At 43.0% G+C, this 24,762-nt stretch overlaps 1 protein-coding gene across 1 annotated transcript; it reads left to right on the plus strand.

The window, feature by feature from the left end:
- The first annotated feature begins 15,695 nt into the window (after positions 1–15,695).
- On the plus strand, positions 15,696–24,351 carry FADD (Fas associated via death domain). The gene is made up of 3 exons (XM_030200740.1): positions 15,696–15,872; positions 22,429–22,861; positions 24,041–24,351. The coding sequence occupies exons 2-3, from the start codon at positions 22,561–22,563 to the stop codon at positions 24,316–24,318; spliced, it is 579 nt and encodes a 192-aa protein (XP_030056600.1). The 5' UTR covers positions 15,696–15,872; positions 22,429–22,560; the 3' UTR covers positions 24,319–24,351.
- The last annotated feature ends 411 nt before the right edge of the window (positions 24,352–24,762 follow it).

Raw genomic sequence — 24,762 nt, forward strand, 5'->3', positions numbered from 1 at the left:
TTTGTATATAAAGTTGGAAAGGAAAACTCATATCCTGTATCATAGACAGTTCTTCAGAATACACGTTTAGAGAATACAGAATTAACTGATTCAGGGTGAATATTGTTATTTCAAAGTTTTCTTGATTCATTTCTTTGAGCTGCTCCCTGAGGCCAGAGATGTTTGCTAGAATTACAAACCACATCCTAGAGTGTCTGTTTCTATTTAGTGGTAGAATTCCTCATTTGCTGTGGCTTCTGCTGAATGGCAACACCTACACATTGTCAAAAAATGATCACAAATTGTTTAGAGTGGAGAGAAAAATCACACACACTTCTAAATCATCCCCGTAATGCTGGAACCACTTAAGCAACAATAAACTCAACAACAGATTGAGAAACTCAAGTGAGTTCTTAAAATCTAGAAATCTTATTCAAGTAAACCATCATGGGTCCTAAAAAAAAATCCATCAAACAAATGGTGCAATGTTCAAATAAACTGAAGTATTCTTAAAGCTGTATAAATTTCATGAAGCAGTTTGATGGAAATTTTTTTTAAGGACCCATGGTGGTTTGCTCGAGTAAGACTGCCAGATCTTAAAAACTCACTTGAGTTTCGGCTAAGGTCCTTTTTCTCCATCCATTGTTGAGTTTATTGTTGCTTAAGTGGTTCCAGCATTATGGACACACCAGGCATTGCCCTGTCCCAAAATCTAAAGGGGCCCTTTTACTAAGCAGCAGTAAGCACTTGCATGTGCTTATGCAGCTTAAAATGGCTTACTGCAAGATGCGCTCAAGCACCTGTGGTAAGTTCCAAATCAGTGCGCTATCCGCACACTAAAAATATATATTTTAACATATTTGTTGGAGGTGGTATGTCTGGGGGCAGAGAGCAGGTGTTCCTGTGCTCATCAGTGCATCCGCATTACCATGCACTAACTGGTTAGAAAAAGGATTACCGCATGAGCCCTTACTGCCTACAAAATAGATGTTGGTAAGGGTGCGCCAAGGCCAATTTTTACCACAGCTTAGTAAAGGACCCCTAAGTTTGTATCTGAGGCAGTGGTGGGTTAAGGGGCTTCCCATTTTTATTTTATTTTTGTTGCATTTGTACCCTGCACTTTCCCACTCATAGCAGGTTCAATGCGGCTTACATATTATATACAGGTACTTATTTGTACCTGGGGCAATGGAGGGTTAAGTGACTTGCCCAGAGTCACAAGGAGCTGCCTGTGCCTGCAGTGGGAATCGAACCCAGTTCCCCAGGACCAAAGTCCACCACACTAACCACTAGGCCACTCCCCCAACTGGGCTTCCCTTGTGCTCTAACCAATAAGCAGCTACTCCAATAGAGTAACAGAGTTATTGTGCCCCTACTTTATATAATTCAGTGGTTCCTAAACCTGGTCCTGGAGGCACCCCAGCCAGTCAGGTTTTCAGGATATCCACAATGAATATTCACGAGAGGGATTTGTATGCACTGCCTCCACTGCATGCAAAATCTTCTCACGAATATTCCAGGTCCAGGTTTGGGAACCACTGCTATAGTTATTTTTAGTCCATTGATTAGAAAAATTGACTCACCAATGTCTTTGCACCTCCAGTAGAAACCAACATGTGAAGGACAGCAAAGCTGGCACATGTTGGGGATGTCATACCTCAATGGCAAACCTGACCCTGCCCCAAAATGAGAGAATTTTATGGAATATATGTTGTCATAATGGTCACTTGAGAAAAAAAAGTTATGGCATATACAGGTAGGACAAAAGAGTATATATACTTCACTAAAACTCTTGTCACTTTTTGCAGCCCTGAATTATTCCTTCTATTTGAATAAACATAACACTTATTTATAATGACTGTATTACCTCTTGCTGTAGTATAATTATACATGACCTATAATGGAAGGAAAAAGTTTCAGAGAGCATTAAAAGCCAATTTATCATAGCTTTTGAACTGCTCTTCATTCATAATCATGGACAAAAAAACCCAAAACTTATATCCATTATGATCAAAAAAAAAAGAAAGGGAGTGGCGCCCCCTGGAGGATTGTCCCTTATTTGTGCATTTTGTTTTCAATGGGTCATACAATATGTACAAAACAGCCGGTGGAGGAGGTGGGGCTGGTGGTTGGGAGGCAGGGCTAGTGCTGGGCAGACTACTACGGTCTGTGCCCTGAAAATGGCAGATACAAATCAAGGTAAGGTAAACACAAAAAGTAGCACATATGAGTTTATCTTGTTGGGCAGACTAGATGGACCGTGCAGGTCTTTTTCTGCTGTCATCTACTATGTTACTATCCAGCTTATTTTCGAAGGAGATTGCCGGCCATCTTCCAACACAAATCGGGAGATGGCCGGTGATTGCCTAACGCCGGCCTAATCGGTATAATCGAAAGCTGATTTTGGCCGTCGCTAACTGCTTTCTGTCGCGGAGCCGGCCAAACTTCAAGGGGGCGTTTCGGTAGGGTAGTGAAGGCAGGACGGTGCGGGACGGGGGCGTGCTTTGAGATGGCCAGCTTCACCCGATAATGGAAAAAAGAAGGGCGTCCCTGGCGAGAATTTGGTCAACTTTATTTGGTCCCTTTTTTTTTCAGGTCCAAGTTCCAAAAAAGTGCCCGAACTGACCAGATGACCACCGGACGGAATCGTGGATCACCTCCCCTGACTCCCCCAGTGGTCACTAACCCCCTACCACCCTCAAAAAAACAACTTAAAATTTTTTTTTGCCACCTCTATGCCAGCCTCAAATGTCATACTCAGGTCCATCACAGCAGTATGCAGGTCCCTGGAGCAGTTTAGTGGGTGCAGTGGACTTCAGGCAGATTCAAAGAAGAGTGACCAAAACGATAAAGGGGATGAGGAAAGGCACTTCAGCTTGGAAAAGAGACAGATGAGGTGAGGTTTACAAAATCTTGAGTGGTGTAGAACGAGTAGAAGTAACCCGATTTTTTACTTGTTCCAAAAGTACAAAGACTAGGAGACATTTGATGAAGTTACATGGAAATACTTAAAACAAACAAGAGGAAATATTTTTTCACTCAAGGAATAGTTAAGCTTTTGAACTCTTTGCCAGAGGATGTGGTAATGGCAGTTAGTGTACCTGGGTTTAAAAACAAAGGTTTGGACAAATTCCTGGAGGAAAAGTCCATAGTTTGCTATTGAGACAGACATGGGAAACAACTGCTTGCCCTGGGATTTGTAGTATGGAGTTTTGCCACAATTTGGGTTTCTGCCAGGTACTTGTGACCTGGCTTGGGCACTTTTTTGAGATACGGTGACCAGAACTGAATGCAATACTCAAGGTGTGGATGTACCATGGAGCAATACAAAGACATTATAGTATTTTTGGTCTTATTCACCATCCTTTTCCTAATAATTCCTAGCATCCTGTTTGCTTTTTTGGCTGCCGCCTCACATTGAGGAAAAGAGTTCAGCGTATTATCTACAATAATACCCAAATCTTTTTCTTGAGCACTGACCCCCCAAGGTGGACTCTAGCATCAAGTAATTATAATTCGGATTATTCTTTCCAGTGTGTATCACCTTGCATTTGTCCACATTAAATTTCATCTGCCATTTGGATGCCCAGTCTTCCAATTTCCTAAGGTCTTACTGCAATATTTTACAGTTTGCACGTTTTAACAACCTTGAATAGTTTTGTATCATCTGAAAATCTGATCATCTCACTCATACTTACGACCTCCATATCCTATATAATAATTGTCACCTCCAACGTTCTATTGGTCTTCCTGCCTGTGTCCATGACTTCTTCGGTGTTGGTCTGCTAGGCTCCGTAGCACAGCCTGACGTCACCATACGCAGTATGACGACAGCAACAGAACCCTTGCAAAAGGAAATAAGAAAACACCTCACAGTTGATCCCCCCCGCAGGGAACGCTGGAGGCTAGCACAAGAGATGCTGCCACTGCCACCCCCCCCCCCACGTCACATGACGGCAGGAGCACAAGGCCGGTGGATAGGGGATCGGGAGGGAGGGACGGCCCTGGAACTCAGAGGGAGGGGGGATGGCCCTGGAACTCAGAGAGAGGGAGGGAGGGAGGGGGGACGGCTCTGTAACTCAGGGAGGGAGGGGGGATGGCCCTGGAACTCAGAGGGAGGGAGGGGGAGGGGGGATGGCCCTGAACTCAGAGGAAGGGAGGGGGGATGGTTTATAGTGGGCTAGAAAACCCAGATCCTTTTTCTACCCCATTATAAACCATAAAGTTGTATTTCTCTGTTTATCACCCTCCTCTCACCTACCCACACCCATCCTGTTAGACTATCAATGAAATGCTCTGATGTCCCCAGGCATACCTCCTACCTACCCCCACCCTGCTAGACTGTCAATGAAATGCTTGGATGTTTCACTTATATATACTATCAGCCACCACATTTGCTTATTTCCGATCTGATGAAGAAGGGCAACCTTCGAAAGCTAATCAAGAAATGTATTATGTCCAATAAAAAAGGTATCATCTTATTTTCTTTTCCATGTTTTCTTTTGTTTGATTTCTATTGATAACCTTTAAGAGTGGACTAACACGGCTACCACACCTCTCTACTTGGTGTAGTAGAAATCACCTATTTTGGGGGTTGGAAGGGTAGAGGGTGGTGGTGGGAAGGAGGGTTATTATAGCTGCTCATTGTTATTATTGTTCTCTATTTGTAATTTATACACAGCAGTTGCACAGCATATTGTTCCTTTTTATATTTTAATAAAATGATTTAAATATAAAATCATAAGTGTTTGAGGCTTCTGCAGCTGAGGACAGAGCCCACAGGGACGGAGACAAACTTTGTCCTCCTTTTCCCTCCACTTTTAAATTAGCAATTAGTTACATTAAGGATTTTGATACAGTTCATCATCATCAATTATTGATTCAGAGATTGGAGTCCTTGGGAGTTGAAGGGAAAGTTTTGAACTGGTTTGTTTCTTTCCTTAGTGATAGATTTTTTTCAGGTAGAATTGGATTAAGATATTTCAGCCTGGAAGAAGGTTGCTTCTGGAGTTCCTCAGGGGTCAGCACCAATGTTTCCTCTAAAGAGCGGCCTGGTGTATGCAAATTTTTTTTTTCGTGTGAGGAACAAGTTTTAAAAACCAACAATTTTTGCGCACCAGTATTAGCAATGCGTTTCTGTATATAGCACAAAAAACCATTTCTGTGAGCAACCATGTAAGCAATGCTCCTAAAATGTATGAGCAATCACTCATGCGCTCCGCTTAGAGGGAACATTGGTTCCAGCACTTTTCAATATCTATATGTTTTTGCTATGTAGATTGTTGGCTGGTTTGGGATTACCTTATAAAATCTAAGCAGATGACAATTTTTGTTTTCTCATTTTCTGAACGTTTTTGATAAATAGATTGAATTTTTGAGAATTTGCTTACAGATAATAAATAATTGAAAGTAATGGACTGAAATTGAATGTTTCAAGACAGGTATTAATACTCTCATTCATCATCTGTAGAATATCCTAGGAGTTTTAAGATGGAGGATATCATTCAAATTCAACTAGAGATCAAATACTTAGGTATTCTGGTTGATTCTACTATGTCTTTTCAGTCACATGTAAAAATGTTGGTAACAAAATTTTCTTTAAGTTAAAAATGCTATGTAGATTAAAGGATTTGTTGTCAAGCTCAAACTTTAGAACTGTTTTACAATCTTTGGTGTTTCCTCTATTTGATTATTGCAATTTTTTCTTGGGATTACTATTGTACGTATTGAAATCTTTGCAGACTGCACAAAATGTGGCTGCACGTCTTATTTCTGGGATTTCTAGAAAAGAGCATATCTCTCCAGTATTATAAGATCTTCACTGGTTACCTTTGAAATGGAGGGTTCAATTTAAGGTTTTGTGTTTGATTTATAGGGCTATGAATGGGGATATTTTGATTCCTTTAGCTACTGTGTTGAGGGTTTATTGTCCACCTCGTCCTTTAAGATCAGTAGATAAAATGTTATTAAATGCTCCCTTTTATAAACAGAATGTATTAGAAGACATCAGATCAAAGATCTTCTATGTGGAAGGTGTACGACACTTGAACAAGTCTTCCAGTTGTATTATGGAAAATGAAGAAGTCTTCAGTTCAGGAAATTATTTAAAGCTTACCTTTTTCTCAGGCCTTTGGTTAAGGAGTGTTATGGAACATTATATTGATTTACTGTACTTATATTGGGTTTGTTAATAAAAATGCTGGCTGTAAGGAGTACCTGTTGAAAAAACTCCAAACAGCTCAAAACACTGCAGCGAGGTTCATATATAAAATCTCTCATTTTGAAAGTGCCTCCCCTTTATTAATCAAATTACACTGGCTTCCCATCAAAGTGAGAATTACCTTCAAATTATGTACCTTTATCTTTCAAATACTAAATGGCACAGCTCCAGACTATATGGTACCATTAATAAACTTACTTCAAAGAAACACTAAATATGCGGCAAGAAACCACACCTCCCAAATTGCAAAAAAGTGATCTACAAAACTGTTGACTCTGCAGACTTCACTTACCTAGGAAGCAAATGGTGGAACTCCTTACTAGAGAATGACACGGGAGCAGTAACCCGTGGTAATCTGTAGTAAAACCGCAGGAATGTAAACAAATGTTAAAGTTTTACCGCAGGTGCGAACAGAGATTATTTCCCCACCCAGTGGGAGCGGTCATAACCCTGGCACCCATGGTAAAACTGAAGCCTACCTTTATGGTCAAGTTGCTTGGCTGAGGGCTCTTGGCTGCTCGCTCCACCTCCTCCCATCGGCTGCAGTAGTACTAGCAACCATAGGTGCCGAGTGTCCTTGCTTGGCCTGACCCCGGCCCAAAGCTATTATTAAAAAAAAAAATTCTAGTGTGGCAAGACGCTCGATGTATGCTGCGTGCAGCTCAAAAGTGAGCCAGAAGCAGAAGAACATGATGAGCCAGCCCAGACGCGCAGCCAATGGGAAGAGTGCAGCAGGCAGGCAGCAGAAGCCGGCATCCTCTTACTTCATGGCGATTGCGAACCGGGCTCCCGATTGACCGCTTGGCGCTTCTCCTTCTACTGCCGCTCCTGGCTGGACGGTGAGGTAACGTGTTTTACTTCTTGGTAGGGGACAGGGTGGAAAATTAACGTGTTAATAACCATATAGGGGGCAGGGAAGGTGTTTTTGTTTTAGAGAGTGTACCTGTTTTTGAAAATGTATTTTACACATTTCAAATTTAACAGTCAAGTAAAAAAAAAAAAAAAAGGTGTCAACCAATTGAGATTAAAAAAAATCATATCTATATATATAAAACTCACCCTCAACGTTCTATTGGCTGCTGACGTCACTGAAGCCAAGGTTCGTATGTTCGAAGCTCTGAAGCCTCGAAAATCACAGTCTCTGGGCCCCGCCCTCGCGTCAAACGTTATGACGTTGAGGGCGGAGGCGGAGCAATTCACCGCCCTCGCGTCAAACGTTATGACGTTGACGGCGGAGGTGGAGCAATTCACTAACATCGACGACGGGTGGGGGGGGGCACAGGAAAATCCTCAAATCATTTCGTCAAACAAACCCTCACAAAGAACAACCATATCTCAAACAATTAATTATTACCTGAATGGTTATTACTCTATTTACCATTAACTTTCTCTTTGCTTCATGTACAATTTCTCATTCATAATAGATTTTCTAAATGTTAAACATCCATAGCTATCCCAGTATGTTTATGATATTGTATTGCAAAATTGGATTCCTAAAACAAATTACTTTCTTATGCATTATTCTTTGTTATGTAGCCTACACTGTTTATTGTAAGCCACACTGAACTCAAACTTGTTTGGGATAATGTGGGATATAAATGTCACAAATAAAATAAATAAATACCCTGGCTTAAGAGTGAGGTTCATTACCATCAGTGGGAGAACAGAGGGGCTGAGAACTTGGGGAATTAGGATCAATTCCCACTGCAGCCCCTTGCGACCCTGGGCAAATCACTTAACCCTCCACTGCCCCATGCATTAAAAAAAAAATGTAGACTGTAAGCCCTCTAGGTGCCAGGGAAAATGGTAGAGGCTATTATCAAAAACAAAATTACAGAGCACATCCGAGGACATGGATTACTGAGACCAAGTCAGCATGGCTTTTGTGTGGGGAAATCTTGCCTGACCAATTTACTTCAATTCTTTGAAGGAGTAAACAAATATGTGGACAGAGGGGAGCCGGTTGATGTGGAGGGGCATAATCGAACGAAAACATCTATCTCCATGGGTGTTTATCTCCGAGAACGGGTCCGTGAAGGGGCGGACCGAACCGTATTTTCGCAAAAAATAGACATCCATGTTTTATTTGACAATTTGTGAGCTGGGCGTTTTTGTTTTTCAGCGATAATGGAAAATGAAAGCGCCCAGCTCAAAAACGAATAAATCCAAGGCATTTGTTCATGGGAGGGGCCAAGATTCGTAGTGCACTGGTCCCCCTCACATGCAGGACACCAACCGGGCACCCTAGGGGGCACTTTTACAAAAACAAAAAAAAAAGGTAAAAGAGCTCCCAGTTGCATAGCACCCTTCCCTTGTGTATTGAGCCCCCCAAATCCCCCTCAAAACCCACTGCCCACAAGTCTACACCATTACTATAGCCCTAAGGGGTGAAGGGGGGCACCTACATTTGGGTACAGTGGGTTTGGGGGGTTGGACGACTAATAAGCATTAAGCAGCACAATTGTAACAGGTAGGGGGGGGGGGGAGATGGGCCTGGGTCCACCTGCCTGAAGTCCACTGCACCCCCTAACAACTGCTCCAGGGACCTGCATACTGCTGCCAGGGAGGTGGGTATGACATTTGATGGTGAAAATAAAAAGTTGTGAAACATCATTTTTTTGTGGTGGGAGGGGGTTAGTGACCACTGGGGGAGTCAGGGGAGGTCAACCCCGATTCCCTCTGGGGGTAATCTGGTCATTTAGGGCACTTTTGGGGGCCTTATTCATGAAAAAACAGGGTCCAGGAAATGTGCCCTAAATTCTAGCTACAAACGCATACTTTTTTTTCCATTATCGGCAAAAGGCGCCCATCTCTGTTCGGGTGATAACCATGCCCCAGTCCCGCCTTCACCACGCCTCCGACACACCCCCGTCAACTTTGTACGCTTCCGCGATGGAGTGCAGTTGAAAACGTCCAAGTTCGGCTTTTGATTATACCGCATTATTCATTTTTGTGAGATAAACGTCCATCTCCCGATTTAGGTCGGAACTTGGGCGTTTTTCTCGTTCGATTATAAGCAGGATTGTGTATCTGGATTTTCAAAAGGTGTTTGACAAGGTACCTCATGAAAGGTTGCAGAGGAAATTGGAGGGTCATGGGACAGGAGGAAATGTCCTATTGTGGATTAAAAACTGGTTGAAGGATAGGAAACAGAGAGTGGGGTTAAATGGGCAGTATTCACAATGGAGGAGGGTAGTTAGTGGGGTTCCTCAGGGGTCTGTGCTAGGAGTTACGGACCAAGAAAGGGATCTGGGTGTCGTCGTCGATAATACACTGAAACCTTCTGCTCAGTGTGCTGCTGCGGCTAGGAAAGCGAATAGAATGTTGGGTATTATTAGGAAAGGTATGGAAAACAGGTGTGAGGATGTTATAATGCCATTGTATCGCTCCATGGTGTGACCGCACCTTGAGTATTGTGTTCAATTTTGGTCGCTGCATCTCAAGAAAGATATAGAATTGGAAAAGGTGCAGCGAAGGGTGACTAAAATGGTAGTGGGGATGGGACAACTTCCCTAAGAAGAAAGACTAAGGAGGCTATGGCTTTTCAGCCTGGAGAAGAGACAGCTGAGGGGAGACATGATAGAGGTATATAAAATAATGAGTGGAGTGGAACAGGTGGATGTGAAGTGTCTGTTCACGCTTTCCAAAAAATACTAGGACTAGGGGGCATGCGATGAAACTACAGTGTAGTAAATTTAAAACAAATAGGAGAAAAGTTTTCTTCACCCAACACGTAATTAAACTCTGGAATTCGTTACCGGAGAACGTGGTGAAGGTGGTTAGCTTAGCAGAGTTTAAAAAGGGGTTAGACGGTTTCCTAAAGGACAAGTCCATAAACCACTACTGAATGGACTTGGGAAAAACCTGCAATTCCAGCAAAAACACGTATAGAATGTTTGTACATTTGGGAAGCTTGCCAGGTGCCCTTGGCCTGGATTGGCCGCTGTCATGGACAGGATGCTGGGCTCGATGGACCCTGGTCTTTTCCCAGTGTGGCATTTCTTATGTAGGGACATAGAAAGTACCTATATAAAAACACAGGTCAGAAGACTAGAAAGAGCATGGAGCAAGAAAAAAGACGAAAGCACACACAAAGACTGGAAAAAACTACAAAGAAAATACAAATACACTATCAGACAAACTAAAAGGACCTATTACAAAACCAAAATAGGTCCAAAATACAAGGATACACACAAACTCTTCTCACTCGTAAACAATCTTCTAAATACCACCAAGGTTACCTCCAACAACTCAGAAACCCCATCAGCAACCAGCCTGGCAAACTACTTCAACGAAAAAATCATAAAGCTCCGACTCATGATACCCATCAACATAATGGACTATACAAATATCCTTGAATGTCTAGACCCAAAACCCAGAGAATGCCCAGCAGATCGATCATGGACCGACTTTGACACGCTCTCACCAAAGGAAATCTCACATTGGCTCAGAAAATACGCCAAATCGCAATGTAAATTAGACATCTGCCCTAACAGCTTAATAAGATCAGCACCCAAACAATTCAAAACAGACCTCTTGAACGACATAAACTACAGGCCTCAAAATGGACTCTTTCCCACGGACAAAGGAAATATCCTACTCACCCCGCTACCGAAAGATGCTAAAAAAAAGCACAATGTACCTAACCAACTATCGACCAGTAGCATCGATTCCACTCATGACCAAACTCATGGAAGGCATAGTGACGAAACAACTTAATGAATACCTAAATGAACACTCAATTCTGCACGAGTCTCAATCAGGATTTCGGTCGAATCACAGCACCGAAACTGTTCTAGTGTCCGCAATGAACTCATTCAAACAGACAATTGCAACTGGCAACAACATTCTCCTCCTGCAATTCGACATGTCCAGTGCCTTTGACATGGTTAACCATGATATACTAATACATATACTAGAATACTTCGGAGTTGGAGGCACAGTTCTCAAGTGGTTCAAAGGATTCCTGACCACAAGATCATATCAAGTAACAATGAACGCGGACAGATCACCCCCATGGAAACCGGAGTGTGGAGTTCCTCAGGGATCCCCTCTCTCATCAACATTATTCAACCTAATAATGACACATCTAGCCAAACTACTAGCCAATCAAAACCTCAATCCTTACATTTATGCAGATAACGTCACAATTTACATCCCATTCAAACATGATTTAAACGAAATCACCAACGAGATCAACCAAAGCCTCCAAATCATGCACACTTGGGCAGAGGCATTCCAATTAAAACTTAATGCAGAAAAAACACAATGTCTTGTACTCACCTCACAACATAACACAAAAAACTTCACCACCATTACCACACCATACTGCTCCCTCCCTGTCTCACAAAACTTGAAAATTCTTGGAGTCATCCTTGATTGAAACCTCACTCTCGACATCCATGTGAAAAACACGACGAAAAAGATGTTCTACATCATGTGGAAACTCAAAAGAGTAAAACCTTACTTCCCAAGATACATCTTCCGTACCCTGGTACAGTCAATGGTAATAAGTCATCTGGACTACTGCAATGCACTGTATGTTGGGTGAAAAGAACAGACAATCAAAAAACTCCAAACTGCCCAGAATACGGCCGCCAGACTCATATTTGGGAAAACTAAATATGAAAGTGCAAAACCTCTAAGACAGAAACTTCACTGGCTTCCACTTAAGGAACGCATTGTGTTCAAGATCTGCACGATCGTACACAAAATCATCCACGCAGACGCACCAATCTACATGCTAAACCTCGTAGACCTACCTCCCGGAAACGCCACAAGATCATCCTGCAAATTTCTCAATTTGCACTACCCCAGCTGCAAAGGTCTTAAATACAAGCTGATGCATGCCTCTACCTTCTCTTACATGAGCACGCAGTTATGGAATGCATTACCAACAGACCTGAAAGCAATCAACGACACAACCATCTTTTGGAAATCTCTGAAGACATTCTTCTTCAGCATGGCCTACAATGAGAACGACAACCCCACTAAGTCACCTCACCAACCCACTCAATTATGAACACTGACCTTCTCTAACTTCCCTATTCACTCTCCTCCTTCTTCTTCTTTTCCCTTCATAATCACTACACATTACTAACTGAACCTGATTTGTTATCCGAATTGACAATGTTATTAATCTATGTAAGCCACATTGAGCCTGCAAATAGGTGGGGGAATGTGGGATACAAATGCAATAAAATAAAAATAAACATGTAAACTGCTTTAGTTGTACCACAGAAATGCGGTACATCAAATCCATGACCCTTTACTGTCAAAACTAACCCATCTGGATACGTTGTCCTGGAAAGCCATCACCAACCTGGCCGGTTCCTGGCATAGCCTCGCTCTCCCTTATTTACAGTCTCCACTGATGTCTGGATCCTCTGCCTTAAACACACACAGAGTCTCCATATCTGCACAGCTGGACTATGGACACATAGGCTGCACACACAGGAAACCCCTGAAAGTTTTCCAGTCAGTCTTGATAACGGGTCCTGGTAAAACGTGGATCCTATGGACCCCGCGGATCTAAACCACACAGTCTCAAGTCTTTGTTGTGATGGCGACTCAAGCTTTTTAGTGATGGCAGCTTCAGATTTTTATTTCACCTAAAGCACACAACCATCTTTGTTGTGAGGGCAGCTCCAGCTTTTAATTTAATCAAGCACCCGATTTCTGCTTACTTTTCTTGAAATACAGCTGCACCCGGATTAGCACTCCTGAACACAAGCATCCCGATTTCTTCTTTCCTTTTAAAAAATGCAGCTGCGCTCAGATTCACTGAAATGCTAGGATTTGCCTCCTGCTCGATATGGATTTTGCGCATATTCTGTATTAGACCTCTGTGCCCTGGATCTTGTATTTATTCCCCTCAAAATTGATGTATCTTCATGGATTCTGCATTTTCTTCCCTGTAAATGTAATGGATCATTATGGATCCTGCACTAATTTCTCAGCAAAAGTCATGGATCTTTATGGATCCTGCATTTATTTCCCAGCAGAAGTTATGGATCCTGAAGTTTTTCTCACCATAAGTCATGGATCAGTCATGGATACTGCACTAATTCACAGCAAAAGTCATGATCTTCATGGATCCTGCACAAACCATGGACCTTCACGGATCTTAACATTTTTTTCATGCAAATTCATGTAGTCATGGATCCTGCATTTAAACCCAGCAAAAGTCTCTTCATAGATCCTGCACTTATTCCCAGCAATAGATCCTGCAGTTTTTCTCACCATAAGCAATGGATCCTGCAGTTATTCCCAGCAAAGGTTATGGATCCTGCAGTTTTTTCTCACCATAAGAAATGGATCCTGCACTTACTCCCAGCAAAAATGATGGATCCTGCAGTTTTTCCCACCAAAAGCTATGGATCCTGCACTTATTCCCAGCAAAGTCATGGATCTTCATGAATCCTGCATTTATTTTCTATCACAAGCCATGGATCCTGCACTTATTCCCAGCAAAAGTCATGGATCTGCATGGATCCTGCATTTATTTTCTATCACAAGCCATGGATCCTGCATTTATTTTCTATCACAAGCCATGGAGCCTGCACTTATTCCCAGCACAAGTCATGGATCTGCATGGATCCTGTACTAATTCCAAGCAAAACAGAGGATCCAGGATCTTGTGTATTCAATCTGGTGATTATAAGGTGGATGCTCTGCTGTTTATCCAGTACCCCCATAAAACTTTACTCCCCTTCCCCATGCAACCTTTCTCCTTCATACTTTCAAAATTCTATCCTACAAAGCAAGACAGGAAAAGTTTAGTCTGTAGTATAGCGGGTGGGTTGCATGAACACTAAAATCTTACATTTTGTAGACCCGAGAACTGTAGGGAAGTGTGCTGTGTAAATTATGGAAATGTCTCAAAGCAGCAACAGCTTCTACCAAAAAAGGTTACCCTGGCAATGTACTACCAGCTTCCACTCCAAAAACCCAAAGAATGACAATGGGAAAAGGGACGGTACCACAGTCTTTAAAAAGACAAAAACTGATCACACAGACAGCAAGGCAAAATAGCTTACTGGCATAAGATTTCTGTAAATCAAGGGTAGTCTCCCAGACACAAGCAGGGTAACAACACATTATCTTTTTATTTGGATAGATGGAGACAGGAAACCTGTGGGGGGAGGGGTCAGACCTGTGAGTGCGTAGGCCACAAACCACAGAACTCCACCTAGACCTAAGCACTATCTATGTGTACTTGAAGAAGGTGATAATGGTCCACAATCTTGCAGAGGGAAGGTTTCAGGGGGAGGTGGGCTGTCAGAAAAGGAAAAAAAATTGTATATAGCAGCAACACATTTATACCAATTTTGTTGATAATCCGCAACTTCATACATATTAATTAGGTTTTCCAGTGTGCTATGCGAAAGAGAATACATACCTTTCCTTAGCCCTGTAGGGTCTCAAAGATGTGTAAAACATTTACCTTTAAACATAAATATTTGGAAACAACGTATTAAAAAAAAAAAAAACAACACAATTCCTAGGTATATCCAAGTACCTTGAAAAAAACCATGCTCAAACAACAGAATAATCCATTTGTGTATCTAAAAGGTAAACTTCTACAAAACAGATGAAGATGTGATTCCATGTGCCCCAATGAAATAAGAGTTTAATTCTACTTCCATTTAATTTCAATATATTCCATCATCTTTATAACACCAGGCTTCCCAAGGCAGATTACAACATTTAAAATGAACCCAAATAGGATAGCCTCACTGAAATTTGGCCATCTGTATTGTATACAATGTATTTATTTAGTTTTTAGTGTAGAAAAATGAGCACAAAACAGAGTTTAAAATTACTGTTTCTACCAGCTATAATTTTTAAAGCTGTTTTAGTGATATTCAATTGTTATTTCAAGATATTTACATCAACATATAGGAAGCTTTCAAATAAAGCTGTCCAATAAGTTTAAAAAAAGATTGGTGTCCTCCACCTTTTAAGGCACCTGCCTATCCAACTGGAAAAGCTTTAGACTTGTTACAGATGACCAATTAAAAAAAACGACAATGTGGATGCAGCAGCTCATAGGTTTGCATGCTTTGTTTTGAGTGAATGGGGATGACGGCTGCTCTGGTAATGGGAAACTTAAATTGTCCTAATTGGCTTCCTTGATTACAGTGGACTAGATAGGCTCACTTCTGCCAGAGAGCTGCTGAGCAAATGTGCCACCGCACCGATACCAGCACTCTGACGCTGCTCTGCGAGCCTGGGGGATACCGGTGCACTGCTTCCGAGTACGCGCTTTTCTCAACCACGGAAGCTCCTTCTCTAACTTCTTTTTACCTCGCTGCCAGAGAACCACGGCTCCTCATTGCTCCATACTCCCGCCTGCATTCAGCACCCGCAAGTACCAGAGAAGCAGGAATGGGACATGGGACGAGAATAATGCTCTTCCGCGCACGCGCAGCTACATGGAAACGTCACGGCCTCTACGCCCGTCCAGCACTTCCGGTTCCGCTGTCACTGTCCAGAGGCAGCGCATGCTCGGAGTGAAACTGCTCCCGGTGTAGGAGCTGTTATTGAGACTGTCTAGAAAACGTTTAGGGGTTTCTATTTGAATGCATGTAAGGCAAAGGCTCCAGACGTCAGGAGAGAAGAGGAAAGACAGTAAACAAGGGAGAGCGAAGCTGTGGTAGGAACCGGCCAGGTTGGTAGTTGATTCCAGTCTGTTTTTTTTCTTTTTTTGGGTGTGTCTCCAAATGGGTTCATTTGGCACATATAAAAGACTAGTAAAAAAACCCCGTTTCTGATGCAAATGAAACGGGGGCTAGCAAGGTTTTCTTCAGAGTGTGCATGTGGGGGTGGGGGTGGGGGTGTCCCTGCCCTCTCCCCCTCCCCCTCCCCCTAGTCCAGTCGTTCAGTGTTGTTTCCTGCTGTTCTGTGTTTTTGTTACAGAGAGAGTGAGGGCATCTCTCTCCCCTCCCCCCTCTGAGTCCTTCACTGTTTCGTGGGATTTCCTGCTGTGCTGTTTTCCTTCACTCATGGGGAAACCGGATATCTCTGGCGCTTCTTATATATATATATATATATATAGAAGATTTTATGTGAATTGGAAGTTCTTTAATTATTTCTTGGTGTAATCCTTTTCTTCCCTGTTCTTTTCATTTTAAAGATTATTTTTGAACATACCATGATAGGAATGAACCTTGGGGTCATCTTTGACTCTTCTCTCTCCTTCTCTGCTCATATCCAGCAGACCGCCAAGACCTGTCGTTTCTTTCTTTACAACATCCGTAAAATCCGCCCCTTTCTTTCCGAGCACTCTACCAAAACCCTCATCCACACCCTTGTCACCTCTCGTTTAGACTACTGCAATCTGCTTCTTGCTGGCCTCCCACTTAGTCACCTCTCCCCTCTCCAGTCGGTTCAAAACTCTGCTGCCCGTCTCATCTTCCGCCAGGGTCGCTTTACTCATACTACCCCTCTCCTCAAGACCCTTCACTGGCTCCCTATCCGTTTTCGCATCCTGTTCAAACTTCTTCTACTAACCTATAAATGTATTCACTCTGCTGCTCCCCAGTATCTCTCCACACTCGTCCTTCCCTACACCCCTTCCCGTGCACTCCGCTCCATGGATAAATCCTTCTTATCTGTTCCCTTCTCCACTACTGCCAACTCCAGACTTCGCGCCTTCTATCTCGCTGCACCCTACGCCTGGAATAAACTTCCTGAGCCCCTACGTCTTGCCCCATCCTTGGCCACCTTTAAATCTAGACTGAAAACCCACCTCTTTAACATTGCTTTTGACTCGTAACCACTTGTAACCACTCGCCTCCACCTACCCTCCTCTCTTCCTTCCCGTTCACATTAATTTGATTTGATTTGCTTACTTTATTTATTTTTTGTCTATTAGATTGTAAGCTCTTTGAGCAGGGACTGTCTTTCTTCTATGTTTGTACAGCGCTGCGTATGCCTTGTAGCGCTATAGAAATGCTAAATAGTAGTAGTAGTAGTAGTAGTAATAGGAATGAACTTCAATCCTAAGCTAGGGTACGTGGAGTTTGATCTCACTCAAATTTACTGGTAATGGTCACAGAAGTCCTTGCATGGTTCTGTGGCACCCAAAACAATGGAAAATATTTCGATATCCTTCTGCCACATTTTCTTGGTCTCAGGCTCCATTCCTTGAATCTTGAACATCTTTCTTTCTCTCACTCTCGATTCACTGAGTAGTCACTTGGGACTGACACCTCTATAATCAGTAGTACTGTACTGGTGTTTTGGTTTGTTTTTTCTTTCCCTCTGTCCAGTTTCCTTGCACATTTCTTTCTCTGGTGGAGCCTGGTCATGCACTTCATTTGCAACTTATGATTTCACTCATCTTGCTTTTATATTTGTTTCCTGCGTTGCTAAATAGATGTTTATTTTGGATTTATTAACTGCCTTTCTGAAGAGATTCACCTAAGGCGGTGTACAGTATCAAACTACATGCTAGAAATAATTTTTAAAAATTAGTTTGCATATATCAGCAACATCCAGTCTATCTTTGCATATTGTGTTACTTGTGTGATTCTAATTTCTTTCAGATTTTGGTATATTTCTTTAACAATCATAATAATTATCCAAAGATTATGATATACATGAGCTGTAAAAATTGCATTGGTCCTTTTTCAGTGATTAATACTCTGCATTGCTTAATGCAAAGTAGTGGTCGCATGGTACCTAGATAGTATTTTACATAAAGCTGGAGAAGAGCAATCTGTCTTGGTATATATGGGTACCAATGACATAGAAAAGTGCTGGAGGGAGATTTTGGAAGCCAAATGGCAGTTAAAAGTGGCCTGCAGTGGCACTGGCCATTTATTGCCAGTGGTAACTAGCAGTAATCGGGCACCACACGGTGCTGGGCACACCCCCTGGTGCTAGAAAATAAAAAAGTATTTTTTTAGTGCCAGGAATGGTGCACAGGAGGCCCAAAACTACCGCCAGGCTCCTGGGCAAGCCTGACAGTGGGCTGATTCACTGCACGCCCAGCCAGCAGTAGCCCTACTGCTCTTTAAAAAAGGGCCTCTTAGGTAGAAAGTTGAAATCCAGAACTTCCAGAGTAGTATTCTCAGAAGTGTTCCCTGTGCCATGCATAGGATCCAAGAGGCAACAGCATTCCAGAGTTTCAATGCTTGGATGAAATGGAAAGGGATGGAATGTGGTATACAATCAAAGTGGTTTACACATTAAATACTTATTATGTACGTGGGGCAATGAAGGATTAAGTGCCTTGCCCAGAGTCACAAGGAGCTGCAGTGGGGATCAAAGCCTGCTGCACTAACCACTAGGCTAGTCCTCCAGGGAAGAGGGCTTCTTTTGTTAGGGTGAAACTGGCTGTTGGCACTTAACTTTTAAAATGGAAATAGAGCAGCTTTTATACTTGAACCTTGGGGAAAGCCAACAGTTATGTGGGAGATTCTGGCAAAATGCAGAATTTGGAATATCCTGATAAAGAGGTTAGGATAAAAGCTGCAGTAGGCCAGGAGTATTTAAACAAAGAACAGAGAGAAATTATTCCAAACTAGTAAAAAAGGCCCCTTTCTGACACAAATGAAATGGGCGCTAGCAAGGTTTTCCTCGGAGAGTGTGTGTGAGAGAGTGAATGTGCGAGTGTGTCTGTGAGTGTGTGTGTGAGAATGAGTGTGTGCCAGGCCTCCCCCTCGCTCCCTCCCTCTGAGTGCCAGAGTCGTCCCCTTGCTCCCTCCCTCCGAGTTCCAGAGTCGTCCCCTTGCTCCCTCCCTCCGAGTTCCAGGGTCGTCCCCTCCCTTCTGTCTGAGTTCCAGGGTCGTCCCTCCGAATTCCAGGGTTGTCCCCTCCCTCCCTCCCTCCCTCCGAGTTCCAGGGTCGTCCCCTCCCGATTTATTCTTTATACGGAGAAGGAAACATTGTTGATTTAAACTTAGAATGAACTCTCTACTTATCTTATGGAGCGATTGTTGCGGTCATGAGTAAGTTCATCTTGCTGGGGTCCCAGTCGATAAAGTGACGTAAAAGTGGCTGTGGTGTACAGTTGGAGGTTTTTGATGTCCAGCCGTTAGTGTCTCATGCTCAGTTGACCCTCCGTGTTTCAGGGTCATTCCCTCCCTCCCTCCGTGTTAGCCTCAGTAATTGGAATATTGGGCAGCGCTGGGATAGCTCTGCAGGGAGGGGTGGGGGCCGAGGGGGTGGCTCCTGATCACCGCGGCCTGGCTGCTGCCAGCCACCCTGCTCTTTCCCATCGCCTTCCCCGGTGGCGCCATGATCCGCGTCCACGTCACGCGCCCCGCCCCCTCCCAGGTCAGCCCCCCCCCCCGGGGTGTGGCCACAATGGCAATGGTGACGTCAGCCAGGGCTTCGGAGCCTAGCAGACCAACTCTAAAGAAAGCCACGGACACAGGCAGCCAGACGCATAGAACGTTGGAGGTGAGAATTATTATATAGGATTACCCATAACAACTGTCAGAAGCATCTACTATAATAATTTGCACCTCCAACGTTCTGAAGCTGACTGCCAGGAAGTTGAAGCCCAGTTCGTAATGTCTGAAGCCTTCCGGTGACCTGGGAAACCGCGATGCGACTCAAGTACGGGTGCTACGAGTTCGTATCTCCATCCCCTCCCAGTTCAGCAGTCCACCCCCCCCCCCCCGTACGTCACCCTCCTCCCTCTGCGTGCAAGGAGGACATGTGCGAGTGCCCCAGCCCTTCGTACATGGCAGCTGCTGTTTAAAACGTTTTACCTCCTGCTCGGCCAGCAACAGTCAAGTCCACCAAGTACAGACGCCGCTTCAGACAGGCTGTGGTTCGCTGTTCCTCTGGTCCCGCCCTCATTTCCTGTTTGCGGAAGGGCGGGACCAGAGGAACAGCGAACCACAGCCTGTCTGAAGCAGCGTCTGTACTTGGTGGACTTGACTGTTGCCGGCCGAGCAAGAGGTAAAATGTTTTAAACAGCAGCTGCCACGTACGAAGGGCTGGGACACTCGCACACGTTCTCCTTGCACTTGGAGGCCACAGAGGGAAGGAGGCGCTGGGTGGCGGAAATTGGAGAGGGGGGTCCTGAGACGGGAGGAGGAGGGGGTGATGAAGAGGGGGGGAGGAGGAGTGGGGAGGGGGCCCTGGAACCTTGCTAGCGCCCGTTTCCTTTCTGTTGGAAATGGGCCTCTTTTACTAGTAAGAAACAAAGGTGGAAGAGTTAGAATGACAGTATTTGAAGTGCTAGATATAATAGGTACTTCAGATCTGGTGGAAGGACAACAACCAATGGGATGCAAAGGGTACAAATTATATTGAAATCGGTGAGTGGTACTATATATTAAGGATGGTACAGAGTCAAATGGGTTAAAAATGTTGCATGAAACAAAATACAATGTGGAATCCTTGGGGTAGATTTTCAAAGGTATTTAAGCAGGCAAGAGAGGCTCCTGCCTGCTTAATCCCCGATCAGCGGGTCATCCCTAGATATTCAGTGGCTGTTAACCGCAGAGTATTGCAGAATATCTCCTCTAACTGCTGCAGCACTATGTGGTTAGCGTCTGTAACATAGAAAATGACAGCACATAAAAAATCTGCATGGTCCATGTAGTCTGAGCAGCAAGGTGGCCAAAGCCATACCTACCACTCCAAGCAGGTTACACTCCATCATCAAATGCTGGTGCCACAATCCCAACTACAAATAGGCAGTTATATTTTGTACAGTCTTGGAAGTAATTTTATAATTTTGACTGCAGTAATACTTGATTAAACCAACAATCCAAAAAGGTTGCAAACTGACATTTTTCATACCCTTTCCCTTTGACATACATGATATAAAATACACATACTTGTTTTTCAGGTTCAGTTTATTTGATATACAGCAAAATTTTCAAAGAGAAACCTAACTGGTTACAAGGTAGAGATTGTCTTCCCCCTCCCCCCCATACAGCAAGTTAAATATCACACATGAAACAAAAGACTAATGGGGACAGGAAAGAGTTACAAGTATCTGGGAAGGAAAACAAAGGAAGGTCACATGATTGACTCAGATGCGCAAACAATGCACAAATTGAAAAGGAGATTAGATATTACTAGCGCCAGTAGGAAATTCCAGAGAGAAATAATTATCAAGAAAAATATTCTTGTGGTCCTTGCTGCAGGTAACTTGAGCCAAGCTTTAGTAAACAACCCCCTATGAGAGCTAAATATGTTACTCAAGGGGAAGACCTGGGCCAAAAAATTGAGAAATCAGTGCCCCAAAAATATAAATTTCTGCAAAATTTTGCACACTTACCTTCTACTATACCGTGCTAGTGAGTCCCAATATTGCAAATGCAAAGAAGTCCATTCAATTTGAATGGGCTGTCGTATTTGCCGCACCAGATTCTCTAGCATGGTTTATTACGAGGCCATTAATTTATAATTTTCTAGTGCGCAATTCTCCTATTATAATGGCTGGCATCTCACACAGGCCTGAAAGACACCTCCATCCCCAAACACATTCATACAGACCTCCACCCCATATTCTGCCTCCTATCATCCAGGTGCAAGGGAAGGGAGGTCACGGTCTACTAAACCAGGCCTTCTCAACCACTCCTCAGGGCACACCAAGTCTCAATGGGTGTTCAGGATATCCACAAAGACTATGTATGAAAGAGATTTGTATACCAAGGAGGAAGTGCATACCCATCTCCTGCATGGTCACTGTGGATACCCTGAAAACCCAATGAAGCTGAGGACTGGGTTGAGAAGCCCTGCACTAGACCACCACTGAATTTATGTTTTAGATGTCAAAGGGGTAGGGGAGGACCAGGGGCATGTGATACAGAAGTGATCTGACCTCTTTTTCAAAGCTAGGCCAAAGTTGTATGTCCTCTCTGCCTCCTCAGACTTGGCACTGAGGCCTCAGCATTGTCCTCAGGCATTCAGTCTTCAGTGTGCTTGACTGTTTGTATAGTGAATATATCTTATTTCCATGTGCTGTTCTTTGTTGTGTAGATGTAGCATACCTTTAGCACACAAAGCCTGATCACACTTTATTGCAGCAGCCCCTCTGGGTGGTAAAGTGAAATGCTGCGTAAATGTGCTTACCCTTATGAAGTTGGAGAAAAGCAGAGTCTCCTGCTTACATATAGTCAAAAACTGAACTCCAGCTCTTAATTGGGGAAAAACCACAATTGTTGTTATTTTTGATAATGTTAAATTACTAAACTGTGAGATTAAAAAAAAAAAGTACAGACAAAATGATAGTCTATTGTTTTTATTTTCAGGTAGCAACACCACCTCCTCATCCAGCTTTCTGAAAGAAATTACCTTTATAAGACAAAAAAAAACAGGACATTTTATTTGGTCTATAAAATTTATTTTTAACTTTCCTATTCTTATTGACAAGGCCTGTGGCCATGACGGAGTTTCTAGTTTTACTGCATAGTATTTCCACCAATTTGTCCAAGGATGATCTTGATCACCTGAAGTTTCTTTGCCGTGAAAATATCAGCAAAAGAAAGCTGGAAAATGTGAAGAGTGGGATAGACCTGTTTGGCATCCTCATGGAGCAACAAGAGATCTCAAATGACAATGTTGATTTTCTGCTCAACTTGCTGAAGAACCTTAAGAGAGGTGACCTGGTGGAACAGCTGGAACAGTTTGTGGAAAATGGACCAGGCAATGTGGCTGAGGAGCCAGAGGAGGCCCAGGAAAGAGGTCTGTTCTTTGTGACACTGTTCCCTTTGCAGAACAGCACATGGAATTTGCTTATAAGATCCTGCTACTACAGATATTTGGGAATTAACCGTGGAAGCTCAAGATGAATATTATTATGAAGCATTTGGGAGTGTGCAATGGGAACCTTTAAACTAGTAGAACAAATGTGGCTGAAAATGAATTAGCTGTGACCTGAAAGAACTGATGGGTGATCATCAGCTTCCCTCTTGCTCCTCCTCTATTTTAATATGTCCCTGACCACCAACTACCAACCAGCTGCTTCTGAAGAGGGACCTGATAAGGTGGAAAAACTGGTTACACATACTGGGCATTTTCCTGGCTTCCAGTTCATTGTTACTCTCTCTATATAACATAGCACTGCTTTAGGGGGGAAAATGCTGCCATTTCTGTACAAGCTGGCTTTGTGCTCAAGACTCATAACTTTTGCCAAGAGGAGGGAGGCCTGCAGTTTAAAGAAGTCTCTGCTTTCTGAATGCTGTTTAATCCTATTTCATGTCTGTTCTGCAGCCGTTAATCAGGCATCCTGCTTTTCTTATAACTTTCTTCCTGTTACTAACTCGGCCTCCCTCCAGAAGGTTTGCTTAAGGACAAACTGTGCTGCAAGAAAGACTTAACACCTTCCTTTCTCTTATATAGTGAATCTGGCTTTGGATCTCTAACTACTACTACAACTAGAAAGAGGTTTCCCTCCCACCCTGTCAGTGGTATATATTGGATTTCCATGTAGTCAGTCTAAGAAACAGTTTATCTTAGATTCTACATTGACCTTGTATCTCCATCAGCTGAAGCATTCTGGAGGTCAGTGTCTCCATTAGCAATCTCTTTACCTTTCAGCTTTACTGGATGAGCAGTCTGGATCACTATAGTTATCCAAGAGGGGAGCTAACACGGGTCCTTACAAACTGGTTATGCCACATTAGATTTGTCAAAGAGAAGCATAGCTGACTGCCACTCAAGAGGTGCTTTTTCTAACCAGCTTACACACTGTAGACTAGTATGCATTGTGCTTAACTCAATACTAGCAATAGCTGTTTGAACAGAGAAGCTACTTAATGTTACTACTGTTTGGGCAAAAATAACATGAACTTTAAAAATGTATGAAAGTGCATATATAGATTGTTTCAGCTAATTGCTTTTGTTTGTTTTTTTTCTTTATAGAACAGTTAAGGATAGCATTTCTTGTTATATGTGAAAATGTTGGAAGACACTGGAAAATGTTGCTGCGTACACTTGGAGTTTCAGAAGCCAAGCTAGATGCCATCATGGCTGCACATCCTAATAACCTGCAGGAGCAGCTCATGCAGGGACTGAAGGCATGGCAGAAGTCTCGGGGGAAGGATGCCAAGCTGTCTGAGTTACTGAAAGCTCTTCAGAATTGTCGGCTGAAACTTGTGGTGGATTATATAGAAGAGAAGCTTTCCAAATCTTTGGTCTGAAATGAAATGGAAAATAAAGTATATTTCAACTTTTCGTTTGCAGAAGCTTCACTGCATTCCAGCAAGCCTGAAGTAAGGTTCTTCAATAACCTCATTGTACAAAGCTTTAGATTTTTCTTCTCTCCAGATCCATCCTTTCTCCATGTGTGAATGATACTGTCTAATTCAGTTCAGAAATCACCTACATATAAAGGAAATAACTCTGTAGAGCAACATCTAACAATAAAAATATAATATAAATTGTTTTCTACAGCTGCGAAGTAGGCTATTAAACATAATTTAATAGGGTCATTGGTGTCCTAGTCATGGGGAATTCTGCACACAGAAGTGACACATTCTCTCTGGGTACATTAAAAATGCAAGACAAACAAGAACAGTTGTTATTCAAAGATACAGAATTTCTCCATCATAAGTCCTGGTCTGTGTGCTTGGCTTGCTTCCCCA

Source organism: Microcaecilia unicolor, chromosome 4, assembly GCF_901765095.1.
Source record: "Microcaecilia unicolor chromosome 4, aMicUni1.1, whole genome shotgun sequence".
Classification (NCBI taxonomy): domain Eukaryota; kingdom Metazoa; phylum Chordata; class Amphibia; order Gymnophiona; family Siphonopidae; genus Microcaecilia; species Microcaecilia unicolor.

Bases quoted from the DNA above. Each gene is read 5' to 3' on its own strand.
- FADD (XM_030200740.1), top strand. From the start codon at position 22,561: ATGACGGAGTTTCTAGTTTTACTGCATAGTATTTCCACCAATTTGTCC. The intron at 22,862-24,040 runs GTCTGTTCTTTG...TTTTCTTTATAG, and splicing joins AGAGGAGGCCCAGGAAAGAG to AACAGTTAAGGATAGCATTT.